Source organism: Panthera pardus, unplaced genomic scaffold (assembly GCF_024362965.1).
Source record: "Panthera pardus isolate Hobbes unplaced genomic scaffold, ASM2436296v1 HiC_scaffold_22, whole genome shotgun sequence".
Lineage (NCBI taxonomy): Eukaryota > Metazoa > Chordata > Mammalia > Carnivora > Felidae > Panthera > Panthera pardus.
This window is the reverse complement of record NW_026526788.1, coordinates 69,948,369-69,962,870: the sequence shown is the minus strand read 5'-3', so window position 1 is coordinate 69,962,870 and position 14,502 is coordinate 69,948,369. Positions and strand designations below refer to the sequence as shown.

The 14,502-nt window shown below is 49.2% G+C and overlaps 1 protein-coding gene across 2 annotated transcripts in view; it reads right to left on the bottom strand.

The window, feature by feature from the left end:
- CASP7 (caspase 7) overlaps window positions 1-14,284 on the bottom strand; it is a 30,574-nt gene extending 16,290 nt beyond the window's left edge. Inside the window, exons 1-2 of one of the 2 annotated variants that reach the window (XM_019459480.2) lie at window positions 14,013-14,284; window positions 8,959-9,068 (exon numbers count right to left, since the gene is read on the bottom strand). In XM_019459480.2, the coding sequence (XP_019315025.2) occupies window positions 8,959-9,068 (110 nt within the window). In that variant the 5' untranslated portion in view covers window positions 14,013-14,284. Of the gene's footprint in view, window positions 1-8,958; window positions 9,069-13,343; window positions 13,577-14,012 lie in introns of those variants that run through there. The other variant, XM_019459478.2, reaches the window with a different exon arrangement.
- Window positions 14,285-14,502: the final 218 nt, after the last annotated feature.

Genomic DNA, 14,502 nt, shown 5'->3' with positions numbered 1-14,502 from the left:
TCAGTCGAATAAAATACCACACGGCTATTTAAAGTGATGAGCGTGCAGATGTGGGCAACCCAACAAAGTGCCAAGCTACAGGAGGTGGCAAAATTACATGTAAGTAAATGAACAAAAATCGGAGGGGAGTTTGTGGTGAATCAGAGTCCAAATGCTCGAGGTTATTTTTCGCCTTATAAAAGCACGCAAGGCATTCGTACAAATAATAAAAGACTACAGAGGCAAGCCAAAGACCTTAATTGTCAAATGAGGCATATAAATCATTTTTCAATCGTCTTGAACAAATTGAATGATCCAGGAGTTACTACCCTTCCCCATCTCACCCCTCCAAATGCAAGGAGGAAAGTGTGAACACGTAAAAACAACACCCTTATTAAGCAAACTGCTCACGATGATGCTTTTCTCAATTTCCTGGTTCAAGGTCGCGGCCAGGGAAAGGTGTGCCACTGACAGAGCGGAGCTGTAACACCTGATATCCTGGGCAAACCGAACCCTCGGCCACGCTCAGGTCTGTGAGCAGAGAGAAATCTGGCTCCATACGTTCTGTTCTGGAACCCAGATTTGCAAACATACGCTTACTTTGGGAAACAAAGTCTATTTAAAATAGGCTATGGAGGGAAAGATTCCTTCCCCAAACTTCTCCACATCACTTGCCTCCTCCCCTGAAAAACAAAGCAGAGAGACCTCTGACAATAAAAATTGATAAAAGAATTTAAAAAAAAAATTCAGGAGGGAGATAAAGGACAGAATTCTCTTGAAACAGCCTCAAACTGCTGTCTGTATGATGGCGGGGGGCTCTAGAATTTAGAACAGCTAACAGGACTCAGTCCTCTCTCTCTTTTTTCTTAATGCTTATTTATGTTGAGAAAGAAAAAGAGAGACAGAGAGAGAGAGGGAGAGAGAGAATCCCATGCAGGTTCCGTGCTGTCAGTGCAGAACCCAAGGTGGGGCTCGATCTCACAAACCGTGAGATCATGACCTAAGCAGAAATCAAGAGTGGGATGCTTAACCCGCTGAGCCACCCAGGTGCCCCGGCCCTCATTCTTCCTCATCTGTGGAACAGCAGACAAACCCACTGTTACACATGCGTGCCAGACAGAACACCCTGAGCCCCAGCAAGCTCAGGGTTTGAACAGGCAAGGCCACACTGCACAACTAACTCTTACTTGTGACCGCGTGTTCCCCCGAGAAACAACAGGTCTTAAGTTTCATAGTACTTTTCTGCACCTAGGCTTAATTCTGTACAAATAGTGTCTTAACATTTTTATTACTATGAAAACCTGATCATTTACTTCCCTTCTTCACTTTTTTCTTTTAACCATACAGCTAGCTCATGATTTCCCTTCTAGAAGAGCAATAACCTATAATAACTGGAGATATTCTGCATGTGGGGGAAGCTTCAAAGTCTCTAGATCCCGTCACCATGCTTTAGAGGTGTGGTTCTCTGCTCCTGAAATGGGCACTTGACCCTCTATCAGCACGCCCATCGCTAGCCCTGCTGGAACTCTGTCCAAGCCCTCAGCTGAAGCAGGGCAGAAAGGGAGCAATTTCAACGAAGAATTAAATTTGCTGACCCACTTGGGTAGAAGAAAAAACCTGCTCTGCTGGTAGATTAACGTGGCTGGCCAGCTCAACGCCACTGCAGTTGTGACTGGCACTTGATGTATGGGGTGGATCGCTGGACCCCAAGTTAGACCCAGGTCTTGGTGCTGGTCTTGCTGGGTGACTATGGGTAAAGTACTTTACCTCTCTGGTCTTAACCGTCCTTGACTGTTATGGGAGGGAGCTGGATAAATCACATTTTTAAGGCATCTTCCAGTTTTAACGTTACGGTTCTATGATTTCTTCCCTGTCAGGAATCATGTACAGTTTCTTCCTCATCAGGCAGTTCAGTAAGCTGACAGTTACTGTATTCAATTCTCATAAGCAATCCAGTGGACAGGTATTCATATACCTATTACGTAGACACAGAAACTGAGGTTCAAAGAGGTCAAAGGACTTGCTGGTACCTCAACTAGTGATTGGGAGGCAAGGCCAGAACCAGAACCTGGGATGTCCACCTCCACGCCTCCATTGTTGCCATTTTAAGAATCATCACTGCTTCTAGATTTATTACAGCATTAAATCGTTAGTATGGTCTATGTACAAATTTCGGAGACAGGCATCCAGTATTCTGTAGTATGAATTCGAAGACTTCCTTTATTGAAAGGTGAACTCCCTGGGTATATTTTACCATTCTCTTTCTTTTAGGGGGCCCAGACCTGGCCTCTCTTAATCAGTGGGTATGATCGAATGGCTTTTGCTTAACATATTCTTCGGAATGAGTTAAGGTCTGCTATCTTTGCTCTGTTCTTTAATTCCAAAGCATTGCTTCTTCTGAAACACCCTCCCCTCCAAATGAAAAGACAGGCCACCAGGATCTTTCTTATAATTATACAAATAACACACATTTTTTTACAGGGATCTGTTTACATATAACACTTAACTGGTGGAGAAACCCAAGTTGCAATGCAGGAAAAAGAATGATAACCCTGTGGCATCCATTAAATACACTCGAAGAGCACACAGGGCAGAGCACGAAGATGATATGGAAGACAAAGTCCATGGGATCTGAACCAGCGTCTCAAAAACAGGGGATTTATCAAGTTTCAAGAATGAGGCTTTTCTCCTGCCCCCTTCACCTGGTAAACGGAAGGATAAGCAAACCTCTTTGCAGGGACACAAAGGCTCCACCAGGGCCCGGGGGAAATCTCAGTGCATGAAATCTGTTTGCTCCTTTGTCTTTTATTTCCCTTAATGCTGACCTTGAGCAGAACTAAGCCTCTGATTTCAGAGCTGAGGTATGCCTGCAAGAGGACATGTGTGAGGCTGCTGGGTGGGGCCTGGCCTCGTACCCTCGATGGCTCCCGGTGTGGTGCCACCAGATGTGGGCCTCCACTCACTTTCTAAGAATCTGTGTGCTTTGTAGCTTGGCCTGACCATCACTGTCGCTGGGGCTCTTCCTGGGCCCTGATAACTCAACTTCCAACTCCTCTGGCTCTCCCTCCTCCTCCCATAGTTCCTAATATACTACAATTCAGCAATTAGCTATTCTCAGCCATTAGCCATTTTCTGTAGCCATGCCTAGACATTCTAAAAGAACCTGAGTTTACATTCAGGGCAGGGACCACACTGCTAACACGGATGGCCGGTAACCTGTGCCAGGTGCTTGGGTTACCTTTACTTCAAGAAGAATCCCTCTGTAAGTTCGCAGATGACTTTAGGCCTTGTTCCTTAAACAATGGCTCAAAATGAATGCAGGCTGTGCACATACCGATTTCTCCTTTTTTGTTTTTACTTCTACTAATTTTAACTAATTAAAACACTTTTACTAATTTTAAGTTAATATCTTGCATGTCTTTCCTTTGAGGTTTCCTATGTTTTCCAACCGTTCTTCAATAATCGGGAAATAAGAAAACATTTAAATGCATTCTTGTTTTAAAAAAAAAAAAATTAAGTTAAAGAGCAGTTGGGTTTACTCAGGGTCCAATGGAATGGAAATAAAACGAGGCTGTGGCGCCATCTAGTGACAGTGAGGCGAAAAAGCCAAGACAAGTCTGAGAGCTTAGCACTACCTGGGGCCACGGAATCCTCCCAAGCTTTGGGGGGAAAAAGGAGACCTGTTTCCCAGAATCCTTGAGGTCTCCAGGGGAGGGCACGTGTCCTCAATTAGAGAGGGGCAAGAGGTGCCACCTGATAGCAATTCTGACGCCCCGAGAAGGGAGCTGGGGACAGGACAGTCTGGGTAGGGTGCCCACCATCAGCTGCGGGGAGCACTCCAGCGCAGTGGTTGATGCGCTCACACGTCGGACCTGTGGCATAGCGTCCCTCACTCCGTGGAGGTGGACCCTTTGCTCTGCCATTTTCAGGTCACCCCAATGAATTAAATTCAGCAGAATAAACAACTCCCCTTTAGAATCTTAAGTAACAGAAGTGAAAGTATAGGGTGCTGACCAGTCAGGTGTGACAGTGGACACCTGCTCTTTGCGGCAAATCCCACTGTCTGGAGTTGCACTTAGGGTCTGGTCCCATCACATGCCAAGTCCCTGGCACCACCCAAATCCATCCTGCGCTCTCGGGCAGCAGGGCCAAGGCAGCAGAAATGTTCAGGGAAGCAATGGAAGGTGGCAAACACCGGTTTTTCTGTTAGAAATAATGGATTTCGTCACCCCTTTCCTAGCCAGACAGCTCAGGGGTCACTATATGACTTCAGCTATTCCCTGGGGTCCAGGTGCCACTTTCCTCCTCGCCTCTCCCCTCTTCAGCCCTTCAGCCCTCTTGGTCACAAAGTCTCGCTGCTTCTACCTCTCTGCACCCCTGGCACATCTGGGGCCAAAGGCGAAGGCTCCACCTGTCGTATTCGGCTGGTGTTTCGCTCCCATTCTCGCCCAGAGAATTTGCAACAGCACCCCCTTCAGGCCCTGCCCCGCACTGCAGCTCTGCTGCTCTGGCACTTTTTTTTTTTTGGTAGGTATGGTTGATCAAGTCACTCTACTTAAACTTTTCCATGACTTCCTTGTTCTTTAGGATTCCAAATCCTTAATATGACTGACAGACAAACCCTTCTAAAGTCTGGCCCCTGCCCATTTACTTTAATTCAAATATTTGATTGGAAAATGGAATTGAATTCAAATATTTTGCAAGGATAATTGTTTATTTTGATAAATGAAGCTTGATGTCAACACCAGCCATGCTATAAAAAGGTAGCGAACTATAATACAGAAAATTACCTGAGCTTACTGACCTTTCCAAAGGACTTAAGGGGGTAAAAAAACCCCAATATCACAGACCATGTCTCTTCCGTAAAATGATGCATCTTAAGGCAGAGGTGTTCAAACAGGGCACTCAAAGACCTTCCAAGGGGTGCAGACATAGGATATTTTAAGGGAGTTCATGATCAGATCCTCAACTTGCATGTGTATTTTTCCGAAAACTGGTTTGCCTGAGATACTGCCTCCCCTGTTTCCCATCTCCCACCAAGTAAAAGAAGAGCAGAATTCTCATCCACCCTGATTCTTAGATGGTGTCAAAACCTCCACATCATCTAATAGACAATTCAAATATAAGTATCTGTGGGTCTCTTTGAATCAGGCATGGTAATGGGCTTCCTATTTACACAAGAGTCTAATAAGGGTGAAGGATGGCGTTAGAAATGGGGCTGTTTGGGGCCACCCTGGGCTGTTCCAAATTCGATGATATGTTTACAAAATATACTGAATAAAAATAAACATAGAATGGAAAGGGAACGTTGTGGCTCTTAAATAATGACTTTGCCTTTTTCACTTCCTGATTATTTCCAAAGACACTATCACTTTTGAGCTAGAGTTCTGTGACAGCAAAGCAAATAAACACTGAGAGAAGTGAACACAGCATCCGGCTTTCTTTGTGCCCTTTCCTTCCTCTTTCCTTCCCTCCCTCCCCACCCTACATCCATCCATCCAACCTTCCTTTCTTCCATTCATCTATCCATCCATCCATCCATCCATCCATCCATCCGTGCATCCATCCTCTAAGAACTAGAAACAAGATGGTTGTCACAGGGATGCCTTATAACACATTTGCTGAACTGGAAATGGTATCAGACCTTTATTGGTTGAAAGTAAATCTGGTGTGGCAGATTAGTTCGACAAGAAGGACTGGTTTTGTCAACTAGAATATACAGCAGACATTTGACGTAAGTGAATGAGCTACATTCGCAGCTCTAAGGTCTTAACCATGAAATATCTTAAAAAGCAGACAGTTTAAAAGCTTTTTACCAAAAAAAAAAAGGATACTGACAAATGTTCATCATCGCTACTTTAATTATCTTATCTCTGTTGGGAATATTTTGGGTTAAACAATTTGCCCCCAACTAAAGAGGAACAGGCTTAATTAACAGTTTTTTGAGAAGTTTTGGTAAAGCCTTTTGAGCATACTTCCCATTAAAAGAAAAAAATCAATGTTTCTAAGGGCAGAATAACAAACCCTTTTGTAAGTCAAGTAATTTGTAATTATTTTCGATACAATTGAAGGACCTAATTGATTTGTCATTTTTTGGCACAGAACTTAGAAGGAATTCAAAGAATTAAGTGACAATTATTATCACAAAACTGTTGCCATCCCACGTACTTATTCATGGTTTCTTAGCGCTTCTACCTCTAAAAATGACAAACAGGCAAAAGAGGTGATACTGAATGCTTCCTTATTCTGGCAATGGCTCTCATTTATCCACGTATGCATAAGCTAGCTTTTGAAAAGCCCGCTTTCCCATTGTAAGTTGCAATTTAAATGCAATTTCTATTTAATAATTATCTTGATGAAAAATGATTTAATAGTGCTAATGACTTACCAACATTTGTTTGGATCAACTGTGAATTAATAAGAGTCAAGACAGTAACTTAGTCTCGGAGAAATTATCAGTAACTTAACATAGCAGAAATTTCTTGTAATACTCATGATACCTGGAAAAATGTCTTAAAATTTATGCATACATAGGGGCGCCTGGGTGGCTCGGTCGGTTAAGTGTCCAACTTTGACTTGGGTCATGATCTCATGGTTTGTGAGTTCGAGCCCCGGGTCGGGCTCTGCGCTGACAGCTCAGAGCCTGGAGCCTGCTTCGGATTCTGGGTCCCCCTCTCGCTCTGCCCCTCCCCCACTTGCACTCTGTCTCTCTCTCTCTCTCTCTCAAAAAAAAAAAAAAAAAACTTTTTTTAAATTTTGAAAAACTTTATGCATATGCATTGATGCACACCTTTAGGTTACAGAGATGCATGATGGGGAGATCATTCAAGCAACTAAATCTATGACAGCAGAATAAAATACTGTGGGGGGAAATAAAGCAAAAAAACAAGAGTTCCGGGGAAAAAGAAACAACAAAAATTCCAGCTGTTAAATACAGCTTGCTCGTGTACATTTTTAAGGGAGAAACGTGGTTATAAAAGTACTGTGGATTCAGAGTCCACTGAATACATTTAAAGAAGTGATTTTCAAATGTCAGTATTTACAACATACCGCTGGGTTTCATAATTTCTGGGAAGTATACCACAAGGCTTTACTAAGACTTCCGAAATGACCATTACACAGTTTCTGTTTCTCTGTCACCGACAGGCAACCTGCTTAACCTAAAGACTCAGAGACTTGGGAAAACTGAAATATTCTCACGTCCTTTGCACCTATTTGCCAAGAAATTTATAGGTCACCTTAAAATATGTGTGTGCAGATAGGGGCGCCTGGGTGGCTCAGTCGGCTGAGCGTCCGACTTCAGCTCAGGTCATGATCTCACAGTTCGCGGGTTCGAGCCCCACGTCAGGCTCTGTGCTGCCAGCTCAGAGACTGGAGCCTGCTTCGGATTCTGTGTCTCCTTCTCTCTCTGCCCCTCCCCTGCTCACTCTTTGTCTCACTCTGTTTCTCAAAAATAAATGTAAAAAACAAACAACAACAACAACAAAAGTATGTGTGTGCATGTGTCGTTTTAGAACGTTATTTTGCAGCTCCGTGAACGAAACATTTGCTGGCCACTGTTCTAAAGGGCTCGTACTGGATCAATTGACCTTATGGCTTTCGAAAGTTCTCAGGAGTTGCAGCTGCATGTTCTGCTCATTTCATGGGGTATCCTTGACCCTAAATGGCCACCAAGGCCAAAGGAACTCAGGTCCAGGATGTGGAGGTCTTCTCACTTTTCCGAGTCCTGTCCGGGATGGCGTGACCCAAGGGTTTCTCTGGGATTGTTTGGAGGGAGCCAGGCTGCCCCTCATCACCGGCTCTTCCCCTCCTGAGCACTGCTTGGGAGCACTCCCTAACCTCAACTTTGATCTCTGTCACCGTCCCTCCCAGGTGGGGCTCGACTTAGGAGACGCCGAAAAGTCTGATGCTTCTGACCCACAGTGCCCTCCGGCTTCTTGCGAGGAAGCCCTGTTGCCTGCCGCCTCATGGCCAAGGGTGAGGGGAGGTGAGGGGCCCCTCTGGGTCCCTGCATTCCTACTTTTAAATGGAGAGCACAGGAGAGCTATTGGGTGGTGGTGGTACCATGTACGTTCTCATCTCAGCTCCACCATTTACTTTTTTTTAATTAAAAAAAATGTTTATTTATTTATTTTTGAGAGACAGCGAGAGAGAAAGAGAGAGAGAAAGAATCCCATGCGGGCTCTGCACTGTCAGCACAGAACCCCAACGCGGGGCTTGAACTCACAAACCGTGAGGTTACAACCTGAGCCGGAATCCAGAGTCGGATGCTTAACCAACGGAGCCACCCAGGCGCCCCTCCGACATTTATTAACTGTCATCAAAGAAGCAAGCTGGTAAACGTCTGTGTGCCTCAGTTTCCCTGCCTATTAAATGGTGATAACGATAGAACTATCTCCGGGGATTAGGAGGACGGCGTGCCATACTGAGCTAGCACACGAGAACGTAATAAATTAAGTTGTTGTTATTATTACTATTAAATGCCAAGATCTGGAAATTTAGAAGTGGACTCAAGAAACGACAAGGTGAGAATCAGCAGACGGCATGCTTCCTTCAATGGAGGGCTACCGTAGAACCTCCTGTCCCATGCCCCCGGATTCTGCCTGGCAGCCAAACCTGGTCCCAAAGGGCAGCAGCAACCCAGGCTCTGCCCCAAAGGAGGCTGCCTGCAAATCACCTCTGATGCGGACAGCCCCTCCCTCCTGGGCAGGTGCCACCCAGATGCGCAGCTGCGGAGCCGGAGACCCCCCCCTCCCCGCCAGTTTGGTTTCCCCCACCTCTGGGCTTGCCCCCAGAGACAGGAAGTGCACGCCGGAACCCGAATGTTGTCACACACAGCTGTCAGGGTTCTGTGCAAATCTTCCACGCGCAGCACGGACCTCCTGCCCTGAATGTCCCTCTCCCCAGGCGTGTGTGGAGATGGCTGAGGCATGGCAGGCTGGAGGGGCCCAGGGCCCCTCTTTAGCCCAGGAAACGTACCTGAAGAGTGATGGCACAAAGGAAGACCGGTCTGGCTTAGCATCAACTGCATCTCTGCTTGCTGAGTCCCCAGCTGCTTGCTCCACGCCACAGCCCTGATCGTCTGCCATCTGGAAGGAAGAAAAAAAACCAGAACCTTGGTATCTAGCGCATCACTGGCCTCATGATCTTTTTAAGTAGCACTCATTAGATGATACAGGGTTTTTTTCTAAGATTTTTCTTTAATTTATTTATTTTGAGAAAGACAGAGACAGTGGGAGCCAGGGAGGGGCAGAGAGAGAGAGAGAGAGAGAGAGGAAATCCCAAGCAGGCTCTCCACTGTCGGCGCAGAGCCCAAGGCAGGGCTCGAACTCACAAAACTGTGGGATTGTGACCTGAGCCAAGATCAAGAGTCAGAGGCTTAACCAAATGAGCCACCCAGGCGCCCCTAGGTTTGCGGTTTTTGACTAAGCCTGGAGATGAGCAGTCTTGCATGTTTAGGCTCCAAGGCTCCTGCACCAACCATGCAGTTAAATGCTCGAGTGCCAACTCTATTTGAGGCATTGTTCCAGAGAGGGAGGAGGCAGCAGCAAAGAGAACAAAAGCTGTGCCCTCAGGGAGCTTCTGATCTGGCAGTCCCTGATTTTGTTAAAGGATCCCCCAGTAAGAGAAGCTGTGGAAGGTCTGTAACAGGAAACTCCCTCTACATTCCTGACAGGTGACAAGGTGCTCAAGCTTTGCCTGGCATCGCTTGAACCCCGTTCGAAAACATTAGCAACCTGCAAAAAGCAAAAGCTCTCTGTGTCAGACGGTTTTCGGCGGGTCTACCAAAATAGACAGATTTCCATCCTATTATTTTCCTCTTCCAGAATCTTCAAGAGATCCCTATGATCCAACAGTTCAAATCTAAACCCACCTCCTTGGGTTTTAAGACCCTTTATGATCTAGTATTGGAGTTGGCAAACTCCGGCCTACCACTTGTTTTTGTAAATAAAGTTTTATTGTTAATACAGGCATACCCATTTGTTAACATATTGCCTATGGCTGCTTTCCTGCCACAACCAGAGTTGAGCAATTGCGACAGAGACCATACGGCCTGAAAAGCCTAAAATATTTCCTACCTGGTTCTTTATTTAAAAAAAGTGGGATCTCTTACTAACCTACCGCTCCCTCTACTTTAAGACGTGAAAACAACAATAAGAATAGAAACTGACTTATTATTTGCTTGTACTAATTGCTTTGTAAGCATTATCTTATTTAATACTTTCAACAATGCTGTCGGACCATTCCTATGATCACTGCTTTTTGACAGATGAGAAAGGTGAGGTTAGAAACAGGTAGATAGCTTGTCCCAGGTTATATTACGAGTAAAGAGCAGGACTTGGATCTGAAGGCAGCAGCATGCACCCCACCCAGAGCACACCCCCCGTTACCATCATACCATGCAGCCTCCCAGCATCCTTAAACATATTATGCTCATTTCAGGTTCTGTCAGGGCTCATAGTTCTCTCTTTCTGGAAGTCACCACTCATACATCTGCTGGACATGACACCTTTGTCCAGCGGGCTAATAATCAATCTTCAGAATTCAGCTTAAATGGCACCTCCACAGGGAGGTCCTCCTTGATTACACCTATCTCATCAGTTCCCCCCACCCCTGTTCTCTTTGTCTTTTTTTTTTCATTTTCACTCTGCTTATTTGTAGCTCAAACACAATTCTAAGTTCATCACGGCAGAAGCGCCCAACACACAAAAGGTGCCTACGACAGAAATATTAACTGAACGGAAAGCTGGAAGAAACAAATGTCCCAAGGGAAGAGAATCCGCTAAAAGTGATATGGCCGGTTAGAAGAGAGTTTTAGTAGAGCCTGTACTAAAGCCGTTTTTCCTACATCCATTCCTGTTTCCTTCCCTGTGAAGGGCTCGGCTTTCAGTAACAAAGGAAACCCTCTCCAGAGTCTAATTTCTGCTGGTCTCAGTCTCCGAGCAATTGCACAGAGTGGGTGCGCAGATGCAGGCCTGCATTTCTGTTAGGCCCGCCCAGGGATGTTTTCACTCAGTCAGAAAACAAGAAGGCATCCACTGGACACAACACACTGTGCCCCAGAGCACAAGTAACGGCTTCTGGAGGTGGGGAGAAGGAACCCAGCTTGAGGGGAGGGAGGCATCCAAGATGGCAGAGTGCTGACCCAGTGGCTGTGAGTTCTGAGTAGTAGTATCACGTCCCCTTGCAGCTTACCTGAGGGGTGAGCTGGGCAGTAAGGAGAGAACGGAGAGGGAGGGAGGGTCCCACACGAGCTCTCTACCATGACTGTGGGAAGTCAGGTGGCCATCTTGTTTCTCAACACCTCATCAACCCTCCACCATCGCCAGCAATGTGCATTGTGTGTTCAGCGGGGGGGGGGGGGGGGGGGGGGGGGGGGGGCGGTTAGAGCGTTCAGATTAGGGTGCAAAATGTTTCTTGAAAACAGAGATGACCCCATTCCCAAAGGAGATAAGCATGAATCCAGGCACGCAGAAACGCTCGATAATTTTATCTCATCTCCTTTACATACACTTAGTTACTTTTCAGTGTGGACTGTTGTCAGCAAAGCACAGAAATACTTTTTAAAGTTAGCAAGTTAAAGTTACACAAGAGCCGTCAGAAGAAGACACTACCTTCAACATGTGGTAATTAAGCCTTGAGCCTTTTGCTAATGCTAGTCTTTAAGGCTGAATCTAGGATGTATCATGATAAAACAACGTGACCAATTTTTTTTTAAAAAAGGACAAACCTAAGCAAAACAGCTCCTAAGAAAGCCAGACTTTTGCTCTGATGGTGTTGGGGGTGCTGGGAAGAGTTGGGGCAGCTCCTCCTCGAATACTTACTGGGAGCCTAACGCACCAGGCCGTGTGCTAGGAGCTGGGGACACTGCTGGGAGCAAACTGACCTGGTGCTGCCTTGATGGGGGACAAACTTTGATAAAAGGAGGGCACAAATGTCAAGCTGCGATTGTCGTGAGTGCCATGCGGACCAACAATCTGTGGCCATCCCGGGGGACCCGACTGGGCTTCAGAGGAATTCGGGAAGGTTCTCAGGGGAGGAGATATCTGACCTGAGGTCTGAGAAGGGGAAGCCCAGAGGGTACAAGGCCGGGGGGTGCTGCAGGCAGAGGGGAACTGCACACTCAGTAAACCCTTGACCTATTCCGTCAAAGCAGGGGTGTGGCTTAAACTGCTTGTCCTTCCCAGCCACGCGGAGGGGACTTTGGACTTGACTACAGAGGCATAAAATTCAGGCTTATGTCCACGGATCAGCCGTGGGAGGCCTCCCAGAGTTTTCCCTCCAAACATTAGGCCAGAAGGGTCTTCAGCCTGAAACCTACAGCATCTTGCTGGGTTGATGCTGAACGCTGCGCAGAGGGACAGGAAACATTCAACGACTGTCTTACTCCTATGAGGCTAGGCTTGATTTCTGGGTGAACTCAAGTTCACCCAGAATAAGGGTGCTGACCGTGAGGTGCCTAATCCTGGCCACATCATTTCAGTCAGGCCAAGGCTTGGATTTCCACAGCCTACCCAAGAAAATCCAGGCCTATCTCACCTCTGCTGTGCCTGGAGAGGGCAGGCCTACTGTTATTTTCTTGTGTTCATCCCCTTTGTAAGGGCTCAGGCTGTAGCCCCCGAAAGGAGGAAATAACCTGTAAGTAAACAAAGGACAGGGCCACGTAGCCTGCCAGAGCAAGAGTTCAGGCGAAATGGCCTAGAAATGACCCACACAGAATAACCCACAAGCGATTTTACTGCCCCATAAACGCTAAACTTGACTACAACGGTGAACGGTAGCAAGGTGACCTGCAGCCTGCCTTTTTTTCACTTCCTCAAGAGACCTTCAAGAGCTCAGTACCAGGGGCCCCAGCCAGGACGACGGTAGCTCCAACGCACTGAGCTCCCACGGAGGGGCTGTGCGCCTGTCACCTCCTTACAGCCTGGCAGCAACCGTCAGCCCGCGGTCACCACCGATCCCATTTAACAGACAGGCACAGGGAGGACCGAGGCCCACAGCTGACAAACAGGGACGCGGGGACTGGCGCCCAGGGCGGTCAGACACCCGAGCGCTCACTGCCTGCCTTGCGAGAGATCGATCCCCTCCTTCGCGTCTCAATCCACGCCCCCTTTTTCCAAATCCCGAACAGCCCGAACTGCCCGGCAGTCCCAGCTGGTTAGCGGGGAAGGGAGGGCGCGCTGAGCCGAGCCGGCGATGCCGGAGGGGGGCGGGGGGGCGCGAGGGCCCTTTCTTTCCCCAAAGTTTCGTTGCGGGCCGGCTGGGGGGATGAGAGGGGGAGCAGGGCCAGGTGGGAGGGCGGTTGTGGAGGGGGGGAAAGAGCGCACGCGGGCGGGAGGGGCGCAAGCGGGGGCGGAAGTTACCAGGCCCCTGCGCGGCGGGCGGCGGGGCGGCCAGCGCTGGCGTCCGTCGCGGTCCCTCGGCGCTGAGGGTCTGCGGCCGCCCAAACGAAAGCGAAAGTAAAAGCCCCGGCGTGGCAGGGGGCGGAGTCGCGCGGGACAGCCCCGGGCAGGCCGGACAGCGGGCGACGCCTGCTGCCCGCGCAGCGGGCGCGCACCGCCCCTGGAGGGCGCCCTCTGCAAAACTGGTGGCCGGGTCCGCACGCTGTCCGCGTTCACCGCCCGGGGGAAAGGCGCCCGTGCAGTTGCCCGCGCACCCCTAGAACTTGCCGGATAAAGTTCGCAGGCAGCTCTGCGATCCCGACGCCGCGCTCACAGTCCCCGGGAGCGCTCCAAGGGACCCGGGAGCGCGCTCGGCCAACGGGGCGCGCGCGGAACGGCAGCCGCACACCCTGAAGAGCGCGCCCGGCGGACTTCGCGGCGCTCGAGGGTCGGGCGCTCGCCAGGGGTTCTCCCCTCCTGCCGCTGCTGTCCCCCGTCTGCACCTCCCTTCGGGTCTCCGCACCGGTTAGGGGACCCGGTTCCCACAGCCAGAGGGCTCTTCCCCAGCCGGGCCCCCCCGACCCCAGTCCGTGCTGGTGGCGTGCCCACCCCGGGGATTGGGTGCCGGGCGCCCGCAGCAGCTGGAGCTACCTTCTCCGGGGCGGGGCTCCTGGGACCAGCCCTGGGGTCGCCGATGGGCTTCCACTCGCTGGGGCGTCTCGGTTCGCGCGGGGGGCGGTAGGACCCGAACTCCGCTCCGTCGTCGTGGACGAGCTCCGTCTCCTAACTCGGAGAACTGGTCTGAAGTTAGTGCCAGAATCTGTCCTGCTCGATTTACTGAGCGCCCCCAAGTGTCAGCCACCGGGGATGTGGCCGTGACTTAGTCGAACGTGGGAGGGACCGTGCGCTCTCCCGGATCCCACCTCACTCCTGCCCCTGCGCCCCGCACACGTGCGCGGATGCACACGCGCGCTCTCCCGGATCCCACCTCACTCCTGCCCCTGCGCCCCGCACACGTGCGCGGATGCACACGCGCAACACACACGCTGGCCTCTTCACCCTTGGGCCTCCAGCCGGCGCCTCCTGTGCCTGTCTCCAAGCCCGCTCAGGGAAGCGACTAATTAACGGGTCACACTGAGGT